General features: G+C 48.0%; 1 protein-coding gene across 1 annotated transcript; it reads right to left on the reverse strand.

Annotated features, from left to right (window-relative positions):
• Nucleotides 1–5,842: 5,842 nt before the first annotated feature.
• On the reverse strand, nucleotides 5,843–18,706 carry S1PR3 (sphingosine-1-phosphate receptor 3). The gene is made up of 2 exons (XM_055579141.1): nucleotides 18,437–18,706; nucleotides 5,843–9,514 (listed from the first exon to the last, which is right to left on the reverse strand). Exon 2 carries the CDS (start codon nucleotides 9,369–9,371, stop codon nucleotides 8,235–8,237), a length of 1,137 nt encoding a protein of 378 aa, XP_055435116.1. The 5' UTR covers nucleotides 9,372–9,514; nucleotides 18,437–18,706; the 3' UTR covers nucleotides 5,843–8,234.
• Nucleotides 18,707–25,478: the final 6,772 nt, after the last annotated feature.

Genomic DNA, 25,478 nt, shown 5'->3' on the forward strand with positions numbered 1-25,478 from the left:
GACAGCAGCCATAAATACTTCTCTGTGAATGGTGGTGTGCATGCATGCTAAGTCGCTTCAGTCATTTCTGACTCTGGGGGACCCCATGGACTGTAGCCTGTCAGGTTCCTCTGTCCATGGAATCCCATGGACAAGAATACTGGAAGGGGTTTCCATGTCCTCCTTTGGGGGATCTTCCTGACCCAGGGATTGAACCTGCATTTCTTATGTCTTCTGCATTGGCAGGCAGATTCTTTACCACTAGTACCACCTGTGAAAGGTGGAAGCCTAGTGGAAAATGGGAAGGAGACTGTGGAAAGATTACCAATAGATAACTATAGGACACAGACAGTCTTGACCTTGTGTGTGTGTTCAGTCGTGTCCTACTCTTTGTGACCCCAAGGACATAGCCTGCCCGGCTCCTCTGTCCGTGGGATTCTCCAGGCAAGAATACTGGAGTGGGTTGCCATGCCCTCCTCCATGGGATCTTCCCAATTCAGGTATCGAACCCATGTCTTTTATGTCTCCTGCATTGGCAGGTGGGCGGGTTCTTTACCACTAGTGCCGCCTGGGAACTGCAGGACACAGACAAATCTTGACCTTGGGTTTCAGAAAAATACTCTTGGGTTCTGTAGTAAAACTTTAAGTTGGTTTTAATAAAGAGAAGTGGAAAAATGACCTTACTGGCACATGTCATAAACCTGGAACTGTCCCTGCTCCTCAGAGGACAGCAAACGAGGGAGCGTCTTCAGATAGCACAGCTGGAAGGATCCCTTTTTCAGTGGGGATATTAGAGCTGATTGATTTCCTAGAAGGTGGTGACAGTCAGTAGCTGAATCTAGGACAGAATGCAGGACTTATTAGGGTCCTTCAGGGTTTCTACATAAAGTTCAGCCCCTGGTGGAAAATGGCAAGTAGTACTTCCCTCCTTGACTGTATCTTTATGTTCTTCCCCACCCCCCTCCCCAAATGCATAAAAGCATGAGCCATTCACATGGACAAGGAAGTGTTTCTCTTCCTTTGTTTAGTTTGTGTGTCCGACCCTTTGTGATCCTATGGACTGTAGCTGGGCCCCTCTGTCCATGTGATTCTCTAGGCAAGAATACTGGAGTGGGTTGCCATTTCTTTCTCCGGGGATCTTCCTGACCCAGGAATTGAACCCATGTCTCCTGCATTGGCAGGCAAGTTCTTTACCACTAGCACCACCTGGGAAGACCCAAATTTTCATTTTTTATATTGGAGCATAGTTGATTTCCCAATATTTTTGCCTAGGAAATCCCACAGACAGAGGATCCTGGTAGGCTACAGTTCATAGGGTCGCACAAAGTCAGACATGACTTAGCTACTAAACAGGAAGGTAGGTGACTAACAGTGATATGTCCGTTATGGATGTCTGGCGAAGTGATTCAGTTATGCCCATAGCGTGAATATTAGAGTGGGTTTCCGCACCCTTCTCCAGGGGCTCTTCCTGATCCAGGTGTTGAACCTGCCTCTCTTATACGTCCTTCATTGGCAAGCAGGTTCTTTTCCACTAGTGCCACCTGGGAAGCCTCAGTTTAGTTTGGGGTCCCACAGAAGCAGACCCTGAGAAAGGCTCTGAGTGTATATAGACTCAGGGTTGGGGAAGGAAGCTGATGAGGAAGGCATGACCAAGCAAATCACCAAGATGTAGATAACTAATTGCACTGGGGACTGAGAGAGGCAGGGCTGGATAGACCTAAGAGCTAACCCACCAGGGCAGGGATGGAGCCAGACATTTACCCAAATAGCCCAGTGCTGGTGGAAGGCTGTTTCTGGCCACAGTGTCCTGGCTGGTCCTTCACACACCAAACCGAAGAGTCCTTGGGTGGAGAGACAGCCCTTCATAAGCAGACTTGGGGTGAAAGGCAGGCATCAGAGCCTTCGGGGATCCTCCCCAGAGTTCCTGACTCGGTAGTTCTGGATGGGGCCAGAGAATTTGCATTTTTAGTAAATTGCAGTTGATGCTGGCAGGCGGTCTTGACTTTCAGAACCATCATCAGGTATGAATTGCTAGCCCTTACCTGTCTCACTGACTGTTTTTCCCCTCTAACATATGGTTGTTTTCATGCCACTTCATGTTATAGATCCCAGAGTCCAAGCTGTGAGTTCAAAAGTGGAGGATTAATAAGCATTTATAACTCCATGCAATCACTACTGGCAGATAAAATGCCATCTGCCAGACACAATTTATTTATAATGGGGTTTATACATATTTATAAGTTTGCAAGCAACAAATGCACAGTTTTAAAACTGGCATATTTTATAGCAGCCAGAAAAATTGCAACTTTATACCAGGACTTGTGAATATCAACTGCATATGTGTATATATATATATATATATATATATATATAAACACACACACATACATATACCTACTAATTACGACAGATGTTTGTCTCTGTCTGTACATACATATATACACATGCATATACCTACATTGATTATGATGGACACACATCTCTGTCTATATGTGTGCACATGCAGGTTGGTACCCTGGGACTCCTCCCTGGATTTTGGTATTTTAATTAACATGGACAACTAGAAAGTTACACACATGTTGAGAGTTTGGGGACCGATACGTCCTGGCATCTGCACATGGTCCTGGATGCTGGTCTTGGGCGGATGGTCTTGGATGCTGCAGGAACAAGACAAGAGTGCCATGAGGGGGCCACTGTGGGAAGTGACAAAGGGACATCGGGAAGAGAAGCCAGTGGGGGGAGACAGGAAGGGAGAGGCTGGGAGAACAGAGAAGGAAAAAGCAAAAAGGTAGGGGGCAGCAAGTCCAGACCTACATCCTGTGTTCATCCAGCAGTGTGTAAAGATAAGCAGGGGCGGGTGTAGGGGAGGCTGCCCAGGCAGGTGTGCCTAGGGGCTGAGCGTTGTCTTCCGGGTGCGGCTACACTGCTTGTTGCCTCCACTAACCAGCCTCCTCTTGGCCTTGTCTCACGTTCGTTCACGTGAGGCAAGCACTGTGTTGCGCTTCTATGATCATGCAAAGGTTCTGCCTGTCTGCAGTTACAATTCAGTAGAAAATACACACACAGAGGGTATGGGGCCGCGACAAGCCTGATGTGTGGCCCACTTCATAGGACCCTGAGGGTGGGGCTCCTGGGTGGGTCTGGGGATTCTGAAGGCTTTGCAGACAGGCACAGACAGGATGGAGGTTAGAACAGGCAGACACAGTGTGGATGGCCCAGGAGGAGGCAGAGACACCCTCATGCATGAACAGTGGTCAGGGTTGGGAGGGATGTTGGAGGCATCCCTGGGGTGCTCCTGCCTCATTCTTGCCTCCTTCTCACAACCACAGATGACCAGAATGATGACCCCCTTAGGCCCCAAACACATGGGGCTCCCTCCTGAGGGCTAAGGTATGGAAGAGGCATTCTCATTGAAGAAAGCATGAGAAATGAAATCCCATACAATTTCCAGTTTCTATTTTGTTGTTTCACCTTGAAATGCTGTAGGCAGAAACACACACACGTGGGGACACATGCTGTGGCCCTGGGTGACTGAAGTCATGAATTCACACTCATCTGGGATGTTTTTACCACAACCAAAGTTTCTAACCACGGAATCAAGGGATGATTAAAGCAGAAATCAATAGACAAATCCATTTTTGAACACTGAATAAACTTTTTTGTAACAATTATATGTTGGTTGCAAGTGGAATGTTCTCTGTTCCTTTGACTTTTGAATATAACTTGTTCCAGAGTAAATCTTGTAAAATTAAGGACATGAATGTTTCTTTGTATCCAGAACTAAATAAGAATTAAAATTTGATGCTTAAATCCAAGGATTAGGAGAGAACTCCATCCGGTGTACATCTAATGTGTAACAATGAGATATTTATTACTTTTAAAAAAGCATTTGGATGGGAAATTATACCTATTGGTAAATATTTGAAAATTTCGTGTTTATTTTCCATTAACTTTTGTGAAACAAAAAAGAACTACTGTGAAGATCTCTGGTTTATTGCCAATTTACCACTTTCTATGTTGCTACTGGATAAGAATTGGTGTTGGAGATCTCTGAGGAGTGGAAACACAAAACCAACTTCAAGTTTTCTAAATTCTGTTCTTTGAAAGGTAATAAAACTGAAATTATTTGGCCAACATCTGGGAGATTTGACAACACAATGGGTTAAGAGAATTGGCTTAAATTCCCTCCTCACGCTCAGTGATTCCACTTCACTCCTTCAGTAAATGATGTGGTTTCCTGTTGTGAGCTCTGCTGCCATGCTGGGCACGTCCCTGAGCTTCTAGGGCAGCCAGTTGGAGGTGCCACGTGGCATTTCTGTGTGTTACCACCATGGCCCAGAAGCAGAGGTTGTCACTCCCACTTAGGCGCGATTGCACTCCTTGTCACTGATTATCGGAAAATGTGCCTTCATTTTCAGAATAGTGGTGTGTGCGTTTCTGATTATGTAGCAAACCCTTTGATATTTGACTTAGATACTAAAAACATTTGAATGTGGAGGTTTTGCACTCGTAGATACATTTAAAAGCATGGAATTGGTAATTTAACTACAAGTTTTCTATAACATACACCTCGTTAATAATAATTTCTGTGAAAGGCTCTTTTCCAGTGTAGACGAACCATGGGTCAAGGGTGGAGAGAAACAACTGTTCTCTAAATAGTCTGATGTTAACTGACTGTCAATGTGAGTCTGTGGGCAATAAAGAATATTGTGAAAAGTCTCTCATTTGGATGGTGGATCTTGTATTGCCTCATGAAGGAGGGGAGGGGAGTTGGAAGCCTTTCCATAGAAAGCAGATATTCTCAATTATTCCCCAGGAGACCTCTTAAAATACAATCACAGCAAAGTCCTGTTGGGGACACCAAAGGTGTGGGATGAAAATGGCAGTTTGACAAAAGCATTCCTGATGGGATTTAGATAAACTTCTGCCCACTTGGCCTTGGGCAGTATCAAAGGTGGCAGTCGGCTGTGGTCTTTATTACATAATGGTACCACACACTGCAGCTTGTGCATGTATCAATGGCAGACATTTGAAAATCCAAGTGCTCTGTAACACAGAAATGATGAATTTCTGTGTACACCCAGTTACTTCTGGGGGCAGATTTCTTCAGGAATGTCACTACCAACTGGTGATGCCAAACACTGGCTTCTTTCTGTGTAAGAATGCAGGGTGGAGAGGTAAAAACTTACCATCTGTGATGGAGAAAGCTAGAGAAAGGGCTGGTTTATCAAGTCTCTCCTGTTGCCTCCATTGCACCAAATGGAGCAGAACCCATCGTCCCATCTCTTTTGGCTGCACTTTGGCTGCCATGACTCTTACAATTTTCTCCCCATTGAAAGGGTAGTCTATTGACCTCCTTCCCTATTGACCTACCAAAATTGGTGGAAAGTGAAAGTGTTAGTTGCTCAGTCATATCTGACTCTTTGCAACCCCATGGACTATAACCCGCCAGGCTCCCCTGTCCATGGAATTCTCCAGCAAGAATACTGGAGTGGGTTGCCATTCTCTTCTCCAGGGAATCTTCCTGACCCAGAGATTGAACCTGGGTCTCCTGCATTGCAGGTAGATTCTTTACCATCTGAGCCACTTCCCACAAGCAGAGCTGGTATTTTCGGAACCTTTGGTGTATTGGGTGCTATTCCACCAATTTTAGTACCCGATACCCCGAAGTTTCCTAAAATACCAGTTCTGCTATTGGGAAGTATAGGGGAAATGCGACTAGAGTTCTCAGAGTGGTTTAATTCCTGGAGGAACAGCTAGCAGCAGGAGAGAGTTCATGATGTCACTCTGCATATCATCAGGGGTGGCCTTAGAGTACACAGCTCCCCACATGGAATCCCAACAACCAGTTTATACAAAGGCTTTCAATTTTATTTTATTTTATTTTTAACAAACATACATGGGACTCGATAAAGGTTACTAACTGAAGGAGCTCTAACAGGTTCTCTGTGGCTTTGACACACTCAACTTCTAAATGATCAGCTAGCTAGTTAGGATTGTACACTTGATACTTTTTGTTGTTGTTCAGTCACTCAATCGTGTCCAGCTCTTTGCCGCCTCATGGACTGTAGCCCACAAGGCTCCTCTGTCCATGGGATTTCCCAGGCAAGATTATGGGAGTGGGTTGCCATTTCCTTCTCCAACACTTGGTACTAAATTTGATTATTATTACTTTTTGCATATATCAAATAGACACAATGACTGTTTTGGGGTATTTTTCGTTCAGATTGATTGAAAGTGTTGTGCTACCTCAAAAAAAAGTTGAGGTTATGGTGCAGTGTTATATTTTTAGTGCCAGAGAGCTGGAGCCCCCAAGCAACTCATAACTAATATATAAAGTTCTTAAGTAATTTCTCCACTGAAGACAAAATGCAATACTCAATATTCTGGCTCTCGGAGGCAATTTTGTTGTTATTTTCTTAACCCAGTATCTTAATGCTTAACTTTTCTATAAATGCTCTCGGTTTTCTCAGGCTGTTTGATAAGAGAATAAGCTCCTTTTCAGTGATGTAATGAAAACAACTAAAATGCCACTGATGAGCATGTCCTTGCAAATAGGATTTATCTCCATCAGCAACAAAAATTAGGAAAGGTGTTGGGTGGTATATGGTCACCCAGGACCCATGAAAATGTTCCTTTATAAAGAGGAGCTGGCACGAGATAACAAAGAGGAATCACTTTTTCTCTGAAAAGTTATTCATGTGTTAAGACTACTCTTTTAGTCTTTACTCAGGCAAAATTCCCACTGAACCTAAAAACTTCAGGGGTTCTGAAGTGAGGCTTACACAGATAAGAATCCTTTTGAAGGTTCCTTTTTATCTTTTTTAAAAAAGAAGGACTCAGTACATCAACTATATACTTATGACAACTCTGGAAATTTGTACATTTTTCATCCATTTGTACTTCATAAAGAATCCTTGGGGATGACTGTGTACAAAAATGCCTTCTACGTAATTCCTTCCAAAGGTAAAGAGTGGTACAGGGTCAACCTGTGTTAAAATGAAAGATTACAGTATTGCTACATCTTTTTGAAGAAAGCACAAACTGCCAGATCACAATTAAACTGCTCTAATGGTAGAGGTCAGGGTCAGCTTTCAGGAATCCACGAGGCTGTTGACGGCCCCAGCTGCTCAGCTGTAACAGCACAGGGGCTTTACTAACTTGGTGCTTTTCTGATATGGATTCAAACTCAACACAGGATCACAGTGCTGTCCTGTAAGCATCTTCGAATTCAACGGAAACTCCCCATTACGTTGGAAAGGTGAAATAAGCCAGGGGTCTGTCCTCTGCTTCTCCTTCTTGGATTCTTTTCTTGATTGGTGTGGGGCACAGGCTCCTGGAATACTTTGGCTGGCTTTTCTAGGATTTGGAGAAACCCCAAACAACCGGGTAATTTGGCTAATTTGACTTTTGAATGAGCTTAAGACTCCTCAGGGAGAAATGACAGAAGACAAGCAGGGGTCCCCTTGGGGGACATACATCCACAGAGCTCACTTGTTCTCTCCTGGATCCTCCAGACACTGTCAAGGGCATCTCAGGACAGTTGGGGGTCAGATGCATACATCTGAGACCAGCCTTGGACAAGCCCTTTTAGAGGGGTTGCGCTTTCAAAATTTGCTTAACATGACACTTTGTGTCAGTCTGAGGAGACTGGGACTGGCCTGTCCACCTAGTTCCCAGTCACATCCTCATACTTGGTGGTTCAGCCAGAACTTACTTGTACTCCCTGTTACATAACGACACCATGTACTGCAGCTGACACGTGTACCAGTGGCAGACATTTGAAACACAAGTGCTCTGTAACACAGAAATGATGACTATACAGCATCCTTCTGTGCACAGTTGATGTAGTGTACAGTCACTGAACATCATCCTGGGATGATGATGTTCCTGGGAAACACATTGCACAGTGTGTGTGGTCCAACACCTTCCCTCTCCAGACAGAGGCCAGAGGGGAGGGAGGATTCAGGAGAAGGCAGCTGCTGACATCAGCAGCTTGGTACATTTGGAAGACCCTAGAGCCTAAATGGACAAGGCATGGTGTCTACATTGAAATGCATCAGCAATTCCTTGGGTCCCCTCCTTAAGAGACATCCACACCAGGCCAGGCTGTTGGCAGAACAGCTTTCTCGAGTCCCAGATCTGGAAATACCCCCATGGGTGAGGCATGCAATCCAGAAGAACGTGGCTGCAGGGTTGGCTGCCGCTCTTCCTGTGGCGATGCAAGGACCCCAGGTTCCTTGAGGCCCACACCCTCACTTGTAGATGACTCCATTCTGCAGGGTTTTGTTTCTGTCGGTGATACAGGGGGAGGCGGCCGTTTGGGGGAGGTCTTCCTTGCTTTTGGGGGAGGGGCTGCTGTTGTTGCTGCCGCTGGATTTGCTTCTGCTTGGGTCGAGAGCGGGCTGGATGGGTGAAGAGTGGGCTCCCCGGCCCCTGACCAGGCAGGTGCAGACAAGTCGGAAGAAGGCCCGCCGCATCTCCTTGCTGGCCAGCGTGTAGATGATGGGGTTCATGGCGGAGTTGAGCACGGCCAGCACGATGAACCACTGGGCCTTGAACAGGACAGCACACTCCTTCACCTTGCAGGCCACGTCCACAAGGAAAAGGATGAAGAGGGGGGACCAGCAGGCAATGAACACGCTCACCACAATCACCACGGTCCGCAGCAGGGCCATGGACCGCTCTGAGTTGTGCGGGCTGGCCACCCTGCGGCTGCTGGACTTCACCAGGAAGTAGATGCGTGCATACAGGATCACGATGGTCACCAGGATGGCCATGAAGATGCTGATGCAGAATGCGATGTACTTCTTGGAGTAGAGGGGCAGGATGGTGGAGCAGTCGGGGAGGTTGTGCAGGCAGTTCCAGCCCAGGATGGGTAAGGCGCCCAGCGAGAAGGCTATGAGCCAGCACATCCCGATCAGAAGAAACACGCGGTGCTTCTTGTTGGCATCGTACGGCCTCATTTTGATCATGGTCAAGTGTCTCTCGATAGCAATGGCCAGCAGGCTACAGGTGGACGCCCCAAGGGCCACAAACATGCTGCCTTCCCGTAGGAACCAGACCGTCAGGGAGAGGCTCAGTGTCCTCTTGCCCGACATCAGAATGTTGACCTTGTAGGCGATGCCAGCCAGCAGATCGCAGAGGGCCAGGTTACCAATGAAAAAGTACATGCGGTTGTGGAATTTATTGTTTTTCCAGATGGCAATCAAGACCATCAGGTTCTCCAAAACAATGAAGCTGCAGATGATCAAGAACAGCACGGTGGTGAGTGTGCTGCCCTCGGGGGCGTCCTTCAGCCTGCCTTCCAGCTTGCCCACGTAGCTGTAATGTTCGTGCAGGGTTTCGTTGGAGGTGTAAGGTCTGGGGCGTGGCGTGAGAATCATCGCCATCACTTGGAACTCACAATCAGTTAGCTCCTGAATCCACCAGAGGGCGCCCTGAGAACGTCCATTTCCAGGGAAAACACCGCTTTCTGCTTAGGCTGCCACAGGGATCCAGGCCAAACACCGGCTAGGGTGTTGAGAATAGGCTCCTACGAAAAGACAAAAAGAGAGAGAGCCCGGTGATAAAGTAACAGCACCTAAGAAGAACAGCAGCAACAGAGTTGGAGAAAGGCACTAAAAATGCTGAAGCATTTGCATGGCTGGTCCATAAGGGCCCAAAGAGGGCCTTTAACCCAGGCCAACTTCCTATATGACTATGGAGCCCAGAAGAAGCAATTCTGTGTCTACAGTTGCCAAGGAGGGAAATTCTGTCATTGGGCACTGCCACCATTCAATCATGTAATCCAAACACACGGACTTAAACCCAAAGAACACTTCCACCTGGAAATCTCAAGGCACTTAAGAACGCTAACCAGTTCATACTCACCTACTGTGCATGCGTGCAAGTCACTTCAATCATGTCCAACTCTGTGTGACCCTATGGACTCTAGCCTACCAGGCCCCTCTGTCCACAGGATTCTCCAGGCAAGAATACTGGAGTGGGTTGCCATGCCCTCCTCCAGGGAATCTTCCCAATCCAGGAATCGAACCTGCATCTCTGTGTCTCCTGCATGGGCAAGTGGATTCTTTACCACTAGCACCACCTGAGCAGCCCCATCTCCTGCACAGGAGCTGGTAAACCCTTATTCCCAGTTACTGAGAGAGAAACAGATATTATGTCAGGCCCCCAAAATAGGATGGAATTCAGAATAAGGCCCACTGATTTCTGAAACCTCCTTGGTGGGCTTTGAAGCAATGTTGTAGGAAGTAGTCACACTTCCCTGGAATCCCTGGGACCAAGGCCAAGACCAGAAATCAAATCTAGATGGCCCCCAGGTCTGCCCCACAGAGAGCTCAGAGACAAACCATCTGGTCACCAACGGAAGAACAGCACAGCCCACACATGGCCCACAGGGCCACTCCCTGAGTGAGCAGCTAATCGTGGAGCCAGGGGAAGAAAGAATATAAGCCTGTAAAAGTGGAATCAACCACTACTGAGACTAAAGGAAGAAGAGCAAGGACAAACAAGTTGATTTTTGAGTTTGGCTTAAAATTCAGAGTTTAGATACAACTGTCGAAACCGCCAAAACTCAATCGGTGTGTGTGATGGAAAGAAACAACCAACCTGGGAGCACCGGTGACGGTGGGGCAGAGAGCCCAAGAGCCAGGCTTCCAACGGCCCTTCCCGCTCCGGACCTCTACACACCCCCCAGCCCCACGTGGCTTTATCCAAAGGCTTCTTGTGATGTCCAAGGCAGAGCAGATCCAACTACCAAGGTAGAAATGGTTTTCGCTAAATGCACTGATTCTAAATCAAAACTGTTTGAATATTTAAATATATAATTAAACTCAAACAAGGTCAATTTACATCAGCCTACTGTGTGAATCCAGTGAAGTTTTTCAACTTTTATAAGTTTAAGTCACAGCCCTCAGTTTGGCTTGGTGGCACATAGACCACTCTCCAGAGAAATGGGGCTCTGCATTTTGGGGTGCAGTGGAATCTGAAGGCCTGGTACAACTGCTGAGCTCATTCCTGAGAAGGCCTCAGTGGCAGGGGGACCCTGGGGCTCAGCCTGTAGGCTGCTCTGTGAGTGAGAAGCAGAGGAGGCTCCAGACAGAGCTCCCTGACCAAGGGCCCTCCAGGTGGATGCTCTCCTGCCACTCGGGTGCTGGTTCCAGAGCCCTGAGGATGTTGTCAAGCCTCCACTCCCTTAATCTGGGTGAGCCTGGTTTTTCTGACATGGGGCAACAACGACCCCACTGCTTCTTTGCAGAGATTTCTTCTGTGTCCTGGAGGTTTATGTGTGGCTTATTGTGGAAACCACATGAGCCCCTGGTGTCTCAGTGCAGTTTGAGGTCACGGAGGGCTGGGAGTCAGCTTTACCACCAAATGTTGGGGCCTGCCAAGGTCTCCACATCGCTGATGAGCCTCGGAGGCAGCATCCGACCCTGGGGCTGTCTCCCCTCACCCACGGGCACTGTGAGGCCTCATGCAGGAGGCAGACTTCCCACCCAGCCCTGGTCCCCGCTGCTTGGTCTGTGATAAGGGGCCTGGTCTCCCAGAGACAGAAGCAGGGATGGTGGGGGTCAGCTCGTGGGCCACTCCCCCCCACCAGCTTACCTCTTTTCCATTTTTATTTAAATCGTGCCCATCCTTAAGTCTCCAGGTCAACTTCTACCAGCTCTATAGTGTTTTCTGGAATCATCCTGCCCCAGCACACCACTTTTAAAACAAACTGCAAACTGTTTTTAAGGATAGAGATAGGAGCAGCAGCTGACACTCTCGGAGCACTTTCCTGGAGCCCCTTATTTCATCCTCTCCATCTCCTCTCACAGCACCACGTACATTAACGGTGCCCAGTAAATGCGTGTGCCCCTCGTTGCTGCTCATCTAAGTGCTCTCATCTGTGGGCGCTGAATGGAGTCTCTGTGCTCCCACTTTGCTGACCCTTCCTGGCTGTTGTAGGAAACCAGGCACAGGAGAACCTAGTCGCCTGGTTATCTTTCCAACACCTCCCACCCCAGAGCACAACCCTGAGAGAGTGCTTGGCATTCCCGCATGGATACCCTGTCATGGCACCACGTGTGTCCTTGTTCACAGAAAAGGCACGACCCAAAGGTAGGACAGAGGAACACACGCGCTGCTCCAATGAGAGTCACAAAGCGGCAGCATCCTGAGAGGGGCTGTTTCTCCTTTCGTGGCAGTGGGGTCATATAGCTGGCCGGAGGGCCCTCCAACACTCCCTGTCCCCACCCTCGCCCTTGCCCCCACCACTCCAGGCCACCGGCTGCCATGTCCAGGTGGCCGCCCCTCCATCCCAGGACCTGATACTGGGGAGCATAACGTGAGGAGTTATGATGGTGACTTAGCACCAGAAGAGCCTGAATGATAAAAATATACAAACATTAAAGAAAAGGAGAGCAATGTGAATTGTATCGTAATTCCCCCTCACACTGGGGCGAAACAGCTCCAGGAAACTGCATCTGAAAGCCTTTTGAAAACAGGTATGTCCGAAGTTTCTCTCCTGTGCCCTAGTTTGCCTGCGATAACTCCATGGCCTTAAATACCTCATGGCCTCCTTGAGACAGTCTCTGCCCCTCCGACTGTGCTCTACAGTACAGAGAGCAGGGCTGCGAGTCCCTTTAAAATTGCTGGATGTGGACTTCTCTTGGGAATAAAGGGCGGAGGAAGTACACCGCAGGCTCCACAGACTCACATTCATTTTTTTCCCCTTCAATATGTAGAGTTTTGATAAACTTGAGTAGAAAGTACGAAAGGAAACAACAAAAACGAATACCCAGCAAGAAAATAACCAAAATGACAATAGTTTAAGATGTGCCAGAAACCCATCAAAACCATGAATCCTGAGGGTGAACACATCTTCCCATTAATGCTCGATTAATGATTTCCCTTAATTAAATATGTATCACTTAAGGAGCATATTTTCTCAGAACATTTTTTGTTATAAAATACCAATCTCCACTCTTTGCATAACTGGAAGATACCCATCTCTCTTTGGAACCCAAAAGCTTATTTTCTTTGGGTTATCAATATTAAAAAGCTGATCCCATCTGAGAGTTTTGTGCCAGGCCAAAGATAAGATTGATTTTGGATAGACCTGAATGCCACTACGCATGGCCAAAACCGTCTCATGGGCGAATTCCTGCCTCCATCCGGAGGGACGCAACACAGACTCCAAGTCTGCAGGGAGAACGCTCTGCCCCTCCCTGGTCCCCGAATCTTTGAGAGTCAGCTGGCTCTGCACATGGAGAGGTGGGCATCAGCCCTCCATGGCTCACCCATCCTGCTGCTGCAAGTCACTGCAAGAGTGCTGGGCACTGTGGGCACCAGGGCCCCTGGGAGACCCAACCTTTCCTATCCCTCATGGCCTCTTCTAGTCACTAACCACTAGAATGGCAGCACTCTCTGGACTTCTTATCCCTTAGAGTAATTTAGCCTGTGTCTGACCCTCACATAAATGGAGTCATGAAGCTGTGCCTGGCATCTTCTTCTCAATGTGATGTTCCTGTGAGCTTCCTGCTCAAGGTGAGTCATGCAGAGAGATGTGGGTAACTCCTTCCCATTGCTCCTGCTGGGTGGACGGATACATTCTGGGCTGTGGACGTGGAGAGGTTTCCCTGTGCCGTTGTCCTCAGCAGTGCTGTTAGGACGAGTTGAGGATGTCCCCCATGGCCTGTGTCCCAAGGGGTACCGTGGACTTCCTACTGCTGATGTCTAGGCTGGTTTTTGATGGAGGGTCCCCACAGAGGCTTACAGGTCTCAGCCAGTGGTCCTGAGAACTGTCTTTGTGGGTAGCTGGAGAAGTCCCCATCGAGGGTGAGAGTTACACATTACAAATGCTCACACTTTATTTTAAAAGATAAGTGTCTGGGGCTGGTAGTGACCAGACCAGTATCTGCCTTTCCAGTAAAAACTGGATCACTGCTTAATTTCCACCTGAATACTGAAAAATACAGCCTGATGCTGAAAATGTGGCTGGGTGCCAGCTAGTCATGTACATATTCAGAAAACCTGGCCAGTTATAGAAGACACGTGGGTGCTCCTGCTCATGCGCAGTGGCCTTCCAACAAACCCAGATTCCGACAGAGCTGTGCCTGAGAGCAGGCCTTACTTATATCTGTAAGCAGAGCTCTCCCTCCCAAACTGTGCTCAGGTCATCCAGACCCCCGCAGACTTCTCCCCTCACCCACTCTGAGTGAGGATTTCACTGCCTGCATCTCACTGCGAAGGTAAAGATAGTACACTGCCCACTCCTGGGCTTGCCTTCCATCTATTCAACAGAGATCTGCTACCTAAGAGTTTTCACTCCATCCTCATTCAGGTGGGGTCTTCGAGTCTACCTCAAGGCATTCCAACACCAAGGCTTTTCTTTCTGCAGAGAAGGAATATGACGCCTTCTAGAAGGTGGTTCATAGGGGTGTCACCCCATCCCCCTCCCTCCATTCCAAGGAAGAGCATCTGTGGGGGGAGGGGGAGGGAGCCAGGCAGGGCCCGATGGATTCCAGATGTGTTTTCCACGCTGGAGAGTCACTTTCTCTACTCATGTCACTTTGAAAAATAAACAAACTATAAAAAGAAGGAAAAGGGAAAAAAAAACAGAGGAAAATATTTCACCAGTCTGGGGTCTATCTCTTTCTCTTTGTAATGGCCAAAAAAAAAAGCACAATAAGATAGTGAGACATTGATTTCTCCTGGTAAGATGCAAGGTGTTATATTTTTAAAATGCTATATTCTCCCAGTTCATCCCACAAACTGAATTAAAACACAAAGCATTTGTCCACAAGTAAAATTTCTTGGAAAGCAAGATTTTTTTTCCCCCACTTAGAAGAATTTAGAAAGGAAATAATGAGTTGGCCGTTTCATGGCCCCAACAAAATTCCTTTGCTAATGAGTATTTCCCGTCACTCAGGGGTTTCTTAGGTGACCTCACTCTGCTCTCAGAGATGGTTCATGACAAGAGGTGTTACGTACTCAGCCTTGCATGCCTGCATGTTGCTCTGGACCCATTAGTGGAGCGCCTGGTGAGAAAGGCTGTTACAGATGAGCCACATCAGGATTCTACATCTTCCCCTTTCTTCTCCAGATTGCGGAAGTGAGTTTGTCCCTGGTCAGATTTCCTACTTTTATGCAGCTTCTCCAAAGGTTATTCTCTCAGCAAACAAGGCTCAGATGCTAACAGAGATCTGACAGCAGTCCAAGGAGTCCCATGTATGCAGGTTGTGCCCACAATCAAGTCCAGCTTGAACATCTGCCTCTCTGCATGTTCTCCTGGGCATCCAGGCTCATCAGTCTGAGGGCAAATGCTTTTGATGCAAGAGGTCTTTATCTTCATTGCTTTTCTGCCAGGTTTCTCAAACTTTCTCTTCTCTGTTTGTTCTAAGGAAGGGTACAGGACTGAATTCCTACCAAGGCTGTCACAGCACGAATCAAAGTGTGTGGAAATGAGTTCCTCTAGGCATACGAAAATGAGAGGTGTTCTGGGCAGGAAGTGGTAACCGCGGGGCTCCTTTCATCCGTTCCCACAGCAGCACTCTTGCTCGGTGGCCTGGCATGCGCACTGCGCACTGCGCCTTGCAGGCGCCACGTCTGAGCCCACCACAGCATCTGCTTCCAAATGGACACAGGGGGAAACTGAGCCTGTGGCACAGCTTGGAAGAGGCCGCGCTGGGCTGGATGCCCATGTCATCCTATTCTAGTGCACAACATTAGGGATAAGCTCTTCCAGAAGCTGTTGTGTTTCCATGTGTTCCTTACCTATCTAGCGACACGGGTGTCACCAGCATACTTGGGACTGAACTACTTCTAGCTACTGTGCTAGCAAAATGCTGGAATGCTGAATCTGGGGGCTTGACTGAAATATATGGAAAACCCTGACCCCAAGGAGATGGAGCAGCATCTTCAAGGCCAAAGAGCCTACAAATGACTCAGGATTCCCACTCCAGCTCATGGTTCCAACCAGACGTTAGAACCACCTGATGGATTCCACACCTTCCTCTGAACAACCTTGTCACTGATTTACCTGACTGGCTATTCCCTGCCCTCTCATAGATGCCACTGTGATTCCTCAAAAACAGAATAAAAATGAAACAAAAGGTAACTTTATGCCTAGTAACTATCAACAACAAGTTAAAAAGTATTATTAACTAAAGCTAGACAGGATTCCACTAAGTCCAGCATATCGTCTCCAAAAGCTCATGGAATATCTCTTTTTCATTTATTTGTTTTTTAATTGGAGGATAATTGCTTTACAATATTGTGCTGGTTTCTGCCATACATCAACAAGAATCAGCCATAGGTGTACATATGTGCCCTCCCTCTTGAAGCTCCCTCCCACCTCTCCACCCCTCTAGGTTCTCACAGAACACCTGATCTGAGTTCCCTGCTTCAAACAGCAAATCTTCACTGGTTATTTAATTTTACATATGGTAATGTGTATATTTCAATGCTCTTAAGGTAATTAACCAATTTTACAGAAAACATATGGCAAGGGGATAATACAAAATGGCTCTAAAACTGATAAGAAACGAATCATGAAACCAAATGTGAGGAAACAGAAAGCCTTGTATAGCCCAGGGACAGCTCAGTCTCGGCTAACTGGCCAACACAGTAGATTGCCCAAGGCTGCCATGCCAGCTGTATCAGCCCCAGAGTCATAGTCCCAAGTCCTGGCAGAGAAAAAGGGTTTCTCCAGTTGGGCAACAACAAATGTTTCAAGATTATGTTATGCTTAAATTCCCATGTCTTTGTAACAAAAATATATGTATAGACAGTAGGTCTTGAAACATTTTTAGGGAGTCGAAGAGATACCATGGAATCAAATTAGTGTCATAATTTCCTGATAAAGGAAAATCAGTCCCTAAATTTTGAGACATAAAGTCATTAGGCCAATTCATAAGGTAGGCCTTGTACAGGAAATGGTAGCTTCAGTATCCACATATGGTAGAAAATTAGGAGAGTCATGCATTTTAATGGAATTCACAAATATAAAGAGGAAAGCAGCATTTTCAGAGATGAATACTGGTCGAGGAATCATTGCATCTGTATCTTAAGGGCTGATTTTGCGTTTCGGATCCCTGGTGTCAGGAGACTAGAGCACCTGGACTAGCAGGCCCAAAGTGAAAGTTTTCTGACTGAGAAAACCCAATGTGTGGTTCACCTATGGTAATAAAAGTATTCAAACTGGCACTGAGCTCTGCATCAGTGAGTCCACAACTCTTTGAGTACCACATACACACACACCCCAGAACCACCACCATCCTCATTAGTCATATACCCACAGATCATAATCCTGCCCTTGTACTTTCTAGGAATTAAGTTTTTCTTAACCATGCCTGTAAGATTTTTATCAATGAAGAAAGGAATGTTGTAAAGATAAATCATGAAGACTTAATTCTTTGGGGCTTCCCTGATGGCTCCGATGGAAAAGAATCTGCCTGCAATAGGGGTTTGGATCCCGGAGAAGGGGATGGCTATCCACTCCAGTATTTTTGCCTGGAGGATTCTATGGACAGAGGAGCCTGGTGGGCTACAGCCCATGGGGTTGTGAAGAATCAGATAGGACTGAGCGACTAACACTTTACTTTCAGGATTCTGTACAATGTCTGCAACTTCTAACTCCAGACTTTAAAAAGATGCCTAATTCTGGAAGCACCCAGAGCTCCAGAAGAGCCAGACTCATTCATGCTCTTCATCTTCAAAGTAAAGCATGTTCCCTTTAAAAATCCAACAAGAAGTCCCTCTCTTACATCTAAATATAAATACACCACAAAGATATATGTCCTTGGCAGTGTCCAACGTCAGGAAGAGAGAAAGTAAGGAGAAGGAGGAGAGAACAATTTGGAGACTATGGTGGGGGCAGGGGGTTAAAAGTGGCAAAGTTAGCACTTTCCTGCAATCGGCTCGAAGAAGGACCAGTCCTGTCGCTTCCCCGGATTTATCCCAGATATGAGTATAACTTACTGATCTTCCCTGGGAACCTCATTACCGCATCATAGAACTTTTGTCTTCCAGACTCCTCTTCCCGCCCCCCCCCAACCCCGCCCCCCGCCCGGTTCCGACAGCCCCAACTACCTTGTTTGAGAAATAGAAGGAAAACTGGAACTTTGTGGCGAAGAAACACTTCCAGAGCCCCCAGGTCCGCATTCCAGGCCGTATAAACTTAATTATCCCAGAAAAGGGACCCATGGCGCGTCTCTGTGAAGAGTCACTTCTCCTTCATTCGGCGTTTAAACGCTCTAACTGTAGTTTAAAAAGGAACCATCCCCACTTCCCCTGCCCGGGTTCAGTCACCAGAATGGACGACCTGGTGGGAATAGGCGATGCTGATGTGGTGTGCTCGCCCGCCCAGGTCCACGTCGCGATGGGCTGGATAGCCTGGAAGACGGGCTGGAAATCCGTGAGGAAAACGGACCCGGCTGCTCCCACCCAGCCCTGGGGCCCGCCGGCTCACCTCCATCCGAGAAGGGCGCTCGGACCCCCGGCATCTTGGCACCCCTTCCTGCCCTCCCAGTGCCGGGGCGCCGGGATAGACTTGGCGCTCGGGGCTGGGGACACTGCCCGGGCCGCAGAGTCTTGCTCGGGTTCCTGCGGCCACCGCGCTGGGCGTCGGGTTCCTGTCGCGTGTCTCCCAGACCGGCTTCCTCAGCCTCTGCCCCCGCCAGCCCCGGCGCAAACTTTTCCAGCTAACCTCGGGGGCTGGGCCCGCGCCCCGCCTCCCAGCCCTGCCTTCCAGCCCTCATCTGCCTGTGTCCCAGCCCCTTACTCCCGCCCCCGCAAGACCCCTCCTACCCCGACCTCCTTCCCTACCTCCCGGCTCCCCGCCCCATCTCCCGGCCCCGCTGCATCTCCCCCGCTCCCTGCGGCTCTCCCACCCCATCTTTTCCCCCCGGCCCCTTAAGTCCCCACCTTCCCGCTTCCCACGCCCCACACCGTCCTTGGCTCCTCCCCCGTCTCCCCGCCCTCTGGCCTCACCTCGTCATTCTCGGTCCCCACCACCTTTGTACTTCTTCCCTCAGCGTTGAGCCCCTATATCCCCATCCCTTCTCTCCTCCCCGCAGCCCCTGCATCCCACTTTCTCGCTCCCGGCTCCCGCCCTCGCTCCTCAACCCCTTTATCCTCCTCCCCGACTGCCACCCCTGGAGTGTCCCCGCCTTTCGTGTCCGCCCCCGCAGTCGAGCCTCTGGCGGGCCCCGGACAGTCTCCTGTCGCCCCCGCCTCCCTCGGCAGTCCCCCTGAGCTTGGCTCGCCCCTCCGCCTCTGTCCCAGAACTGCCCTTCAGATCCTCCGCCCCGCCGAGTAGTTCAAGGCTGCTGACCCCTGCCCAGCACCCAGCGGGAAAGGTCCAAACCGGATCGGGACTAGGCGTGGACCGGGTGCATCGAGAGCGAGGGTCTGCCAATTATTGCTGTTAGTTTCATCATCATCAGCTTTGTCTCGATCACGATCATTTTTGGTTGGAATTGACTGACCGCCAACTTGAGGGGAGACATTTGGCCACATTTTGATTTGAACCCTGCGCCTACCACCTCCGTTCTGCTCTGAGCCTCCAGGGCAGAGGCTGTTTCCCGGAGGGCACACAGGCTCTGAATCCCCGGATCTACCCCTGGCACAAGAGCTCCTGGCCTGCGGGGGCAGATCTCAGCGATTCGCCTCTCTTGTGTGTATGAATGAGGTAGTCCATGTGAAAGCTTCCTAAAGAAGAATCTCCAGGGAGGGGACGACCAACTCTATTGGACAGGGAAAGTGAAGGTCCTGAGTAAGTGAACACAGAACCAACCCTCCAAGTTTCTAGCGGGATGGAGAAAGAAAGAGATGGGCGGTTGGGCAGGGGGTGGAGGAGGGGAGGGCAGGGGAAGGGTTAGGAGGAAAAGGAGAGAGGCAGGAAGAAGGAACCAGAAGGCCTGATATCATAGCAAGGCTGTGCATTCCTGGGAAGAGGGGACTGGGACCACAGGGGTCCCTGGAGCAAGTTGGGGAGTTGCTCAGTTACCTGTCTGTGATTTGCTCTCTTGCTTCTAGAGGAGGAACCCCAAGCATCCTTCCCCTCAAGCTGGGAGCAAATGCCCATTAGGGGTGGGACTGAGCCCTGATGGGGTAGGCAAGGGAATGCAAGTTGCCAGCACTTCTGCCTGCCTTTTGAGTTGGTCCCTGTTGAGAAAGCCCAGCCCTGAAGAAAAAGGGGTATTGGTGTGGGTTTGCAGATCTCTGTTGGCCTTTGGCGCTCAGTGGAGGGCTGGTGTTGCCTTTGCCTTGCTTCTACTTAATCTATTCTGAGTTCCCTCTGGTCGCCTTCCCAACTGGCTCAGAGTATCCTGTGCCAGCTCTGAGAAGCCATTTCTGCTCCAGATTACAAGGGGACCCAAGTGTGCTCTCATCTTTCCACTTCTACAACAGCAAGTCAGGAAAAGGAGAGGAGAGATCACGCATTTTCAGCCAATCACCATGACCAGGGTAAAAAGACAGAGTACTGGCCATGGTGCCTACAACTGACCAAAACAATCAGTTGGTTCATTGACAACTCTGTTCAATTAGTTGCTTCGCATTGTGAACAATGCATTACTAGGTTTGTTTTGATTGGTGCCCATGTCTTCATTCACTGGACGATGTCTGAAATCTTGACATCACCAGGGCAACCTTGAGACCTAGTGATGCCTCCAAAATCAGTGTCAGGACCTGGACTCCAGAAGCCTGAAAACTTGTGGGACTCTACTGCAGGTATCCAAGGGAGATGAGAGGATTTGACATATAGGCATATCTGAAACTCCTTTTCCGCAAAGATTTCCCATCCTGAGCGGCTCTATCCATACACGGCCCTCTCACTGGCAAAGTGCCCAACCCTGCTTGCTCCTCCTTCCCTTAAAGTTCAGACAATGGACCTTGACTGGGGGCGCCCTCTGTGCCCCCACACAACTCTTAGAGACCACATTCTCTCATGACTTTTCTGGAGAGAACCAGTTTTCCCTAAGAGTCTGTGGGATAAAAGTCTTCCCCTCTGCAGGGACAGCTCTCTCCAGAGGAATGATGTTTTGCAAATGCAGAACTAATGAGAGAACTGGGCTTCCCTGGTGGCTCAGTGGTAAAGAATCTACCTGCAGTGCAGGAGATGTGGGTTTTGTCACAGGATCGGGAAGATCCCCTGGAGAAGGAAAAGGCAACCCACTTCGGTATTGTTGCCTGGGAAATCCCACGGATAGAGGAGCCTGGCAGGCTATGGTCCATGGGGTGGCAAAGGAGTTGGACATGACTTAGCGACTAAACAACAGTGGGATAATTAGGAAGTTCCCAGTGTGCAGTGGTCAGTGAAATAATTGAGTTAGAGAAGGCAGTTTTATGCAGGGCCCTATGAAGGTGTGGAGAGTTGGTGAAGCACAGAGCTAACTGGAAAAGGAAGAACATTCTCCACTTTCAGTGGACACATCTGGCTGTCAGGGCCTTCAGGAGGGATCAAACTTAGCGTCTCTCATACCGAATCAACCTGATATTGGATGCAGAATTCAGCACACAACATCACCAATGCTGTGTTATTGTTAAAAATACTTAACTTGAATCAAAGTTCAAGCCTGCAGCCTTTCTGGTTTACGAGAAAAAAGGGTTTGAACAGCAAAGTAAATGACTCCAGGGAGAAAAGATCAGATAGGTGCAGAGAGCAGAACATTCTGTATCAATTTTTCTGGTCTCTTCAAAAATGTCAGTGTCAGAGAAAGAGTGGGAATGTTCTAGTACAAAATCAGCTAAAAAGGAGCAATATTCATAACAAACATGGACGCTGATCAACTCCTAAGTCAACTAACCAGTGTGAAACAGTTTGGAGGAAGTTTCAACATGATGATGTATTGCATGATATTGTAGAATTATTGTTCACATTGTTAGGTGTAATAATAGCACACTGCTTGCTAAAATGACTTTATTTTTAGGAGATGCCTGCTTAACTATTGAAGGGTCTCAATACCTGAAACTTGATTTTAAATGATTCAGCAAAAACAGTGAAGTGAAGTGAAATGAAGAAGTGAAGTCGCTCAGTCGTGTCCGACTCTTTGAGACCCCATGGACTGTAGCCTACCAGACTCCTCCTTCCTTGAAATTTTCCAGGCAAGAGTACTGGAGTGGGTTGCCATTTCCTTCTCCAGGGGATCTTCCCAACCCAGGGATCGAACCCAGGTCTCCTACATTGCAGGCAGAGGCTTTAGCGTCTGCGCCACCACAGTATGTACAGATAAAGCTGATATAACAAAATGTTAGCAGTAATTGGATCTCCAGGGTGGATGGGGAGACTTGTGTTATGTGTTCCCCTTCTCTAAGAGCTTGAAATTTTTCCATGATAAAAATTTAGAGAAAAATAAAATGTCAGGTACAAAGTAATTAAAAAAATTCTCCATCTCTGTGCTCAAACTATCAAATCAAATCCAGGCTTATGGGGATAAAATTAAAAGATACGATCATTTATGTCTGTATACTTTTGAAAACCACGTGATTGCAGACAAATATAATTTAAGCAAATGTGTATTATCATGTGGACTTCCCAGGTGGTGCTAGTGGTAAAGAACCCACCTGCCAGTGGAGGTAAACTGAAGAGACTTGGGTTTGATCCCTGGATTGGGAAGATCCCCTGGAGGAGGGCATGAGAACCCACTCCAGTATTCTTGCCTGGAAAATCCCATGGACAGAGCAGCCTGGCGGGCTATGGTCCACTGGGTCGCAAAGAGTAGGACTCAACTGAACATACACACACACACACACACACATTATATTCTTATGTGTAGTTTTTTTTTTTTTAAAGAAATACACTTTATTTTTACAGCACATTAGTGTCTGAAACTTGGCTGCAGGTGCCACATGGTGAAAAGATATCCAGTTTTAAGACTCTAACCCACAGGGAAGCCTTCCCCAGCAGAGCTGAGATGCTGCAGAAGTAGTTGTAGGAACAGAGAAGCTGGGAAAGCCAGACACTTGTGCCTATAAATGTACTTTCTTTCCTCCCTGCTTGCCTCTGCCTCTTGGATCTCTGTCTTGCTCTTATCCTGAGTGAGTGTACATGCTACTTTTGGGGGTGTTTCAGAGGTTGATCTGTAAAGATGCAATGTGGTGTGAGTTCACACGTGTGGACAAGTGGTGGGAGCTCTGGGCAGGGGGTGGGGTAGGGTAGGTTGGCCACAGAGAAGGGTACCCAGTAGAAAAGAGTCCCTGGGGGGCCCTGGTCTTGTGGTTTCCAGCAGATCACCACAGTGGAAGTTATTTACATAGTGCTGGAGAGAAATGAAGTGAAAGTGACTCACTCATGTCTGACTCTTTGCCACCCTATGGACTATACAGTCCATGGAATTCTCCAGGCCAGAATACTGGAGTGGGTAGCCTTTCCCTTCTCCAGGGGATCTTCCCAACCCAGGGATTGAACCCAGGCAGATATTTTTACCAGCTGAGCCACAAGGGAAGCCCAAGATACTGGAGTAGGTAGCCGATCCCTTCTCCAGTGGATCTTTCCAGCCCAGGAATTGAACTGGGGTCTCCTACATTGCAGGTGGATTCTTTACCAACTGAACTATCAGGGAGAGAAATAGCTCCAAAACATCAATCTGGATTGGATCTGCAACATGGAAATTGGCCTTTTGTACCTAATAACCCTGGCTGGGGCCAAGTGAAGCCTCTGCCTCACTGTCAGAACTCTTTCCCAGTGAGTTTTCTTTCTTTGACAGAGATTCCTACCAAAGCTAGCCTTCACGACTTTGTGACTTTCATAGTTATTACATCATCTGTCCCCATCTTTATGCCTCATCCATCCCCTTTCTCCACTCTTGCTCAGTGGAGAACCAACAGATTCCAGGAATTGTTCTTTTCACATTTCATATTTTGTAAGGCTGTTTCTAATATTCAGACACCTAATTAGTGTGTGTGTGTTCATATAAGTGTGTAACTGTATATATGTGTGTGCATTGTGTGTGGGTGTATGAGTGTATATGTGTATGTATTTGTATACATGTATATATGTGCTTGCATGCATAAGTGTGTGCACATATGTGTATGTGTGCATGTATGTGCTGCAGAGGTAACTCCTGTGAGGGAGGTAATAGGTTTGACCCTCCCTGGAAGATAAGCCCATGGACACTGTAGTATGCTGCTGCTGCTGCTAAGTCACTCAGTTGTGTCTGACTCTGTGCGACCCCATAGACGGCAGCCCACCAGACTCCCCCGTCCCTGGGATTCTCCAGGCAAGAGTACTGGAGTGGGGTGCCATTGCCTTCTCCGACCCTGTAGTATAGTACAAAATAAATATTTGGTCTTTGCTCCTGATTCTTGGGGCTTCCCTGGTGGCTCAGACAGTAAAGAATCTGCCTGCCAATGCAGGATATGGAAGAGATGCAAGAGATGCAGGTTCAGTCTCTGGGTGAGGAAGATCCCCTAGAGGAGGAAATGGTAACCTACTCCAGTATTCTTGCCTGGGAAATCCCATAGACAGAGGAGACTGGCAGGCTACAGTCCAGAGGGTTGCAAAGAGTTGGATGCCACTGAGAGAACTCCTAAAATCCTCAAATCTATTGTCTTTTGCCTGCTAATGAGATGGCTGGTGGTTGGGGCCCTGGAAAGCTTCAGGATGCGGGCTGGTTGAGAGGAACCAGCCATGTGATTACAGAGATGGAACTTTCAGCCCCATTCCGGGGAGGAGGGTGGCTGGAGATAATCACCAAAGGCCAGTGATTTAATCAATGAAGCCTACATAGTGAAACCTCCGTGGAAGCCCCTACACAACTGAGCCTCTGGGTTGGTGAACATATCTATATGCTGGGCACATGATAGACCCAGAGAGGGCGTGGACTTTCCAAGGTCTTTCCCTGTACCTTGCTCTGTGCATCTCTTCCATTTGGCTATTCCTGATCTGTATCACTTATAATAAACCTGTAACATAAATAAATTTGTAGTCTGCTGGGCAGAAGTTTCAGTGGGAGCAGATAAACAGAGAAATGTAAGCTCAGCCTGGGCTAGTGGTGAAGGTCTAGTATATTGGTGTATTTGCCCTTGTGGCATGTTTTCAGTTAGAAGCGTGTGTTCTCTGACAGCAGGAGGAGACAGGGTGGGCTGGAAGGCACTCCAAAGGGTGGAGGCACTCCTGAGTCTCTCCATTGTTTTGTTGAGGAGACCTGTCTGAGGCTTGCGGCGATGTCTGCACTGAACCTCACAAACCGGGTAGCTCAGTCTTCGGCAGCCTGAAACTTTGAGTCGTTTGTCCCTAAAAGTGCTTTTCTTGCTGGATATTGCTTCTGGGAAATTGTGGTGGGGGCTGACTTGCTGGAGAAGAGATTTCCATTTATGGAGGACTGTTGATATATATAGTCTGGGTTGTAATTCAGCAAAAATGCCTGGGTTGTGTTTATCCTATCATTCACATAGCCCTCAGTGAATGGAGTGGTTTTGCACAAACCTGTCTGCACTCTGCTTAGACTGGTTCCATGTATTCCTCCCCTGCCCCTGGCTATTTGAACAAGTGTCTGCAATATTATTGA

Source organism: Bubalus kerabau, chromosome 4, assembly GCF_029407905.1.
Source record: "Bubalus kerabau isolate K-KA32 ecotype Philippines breed swamp buffalo chromosome 4, PCC_UOA_SB_1v2, whole genome shotgun sequence".
Lineage (NCBI taxonomy): Eukaryota > Metazoa > Chordata > Mammalia > Artiodactyla > Bovidae > Bubalus > Bubalus kerabau.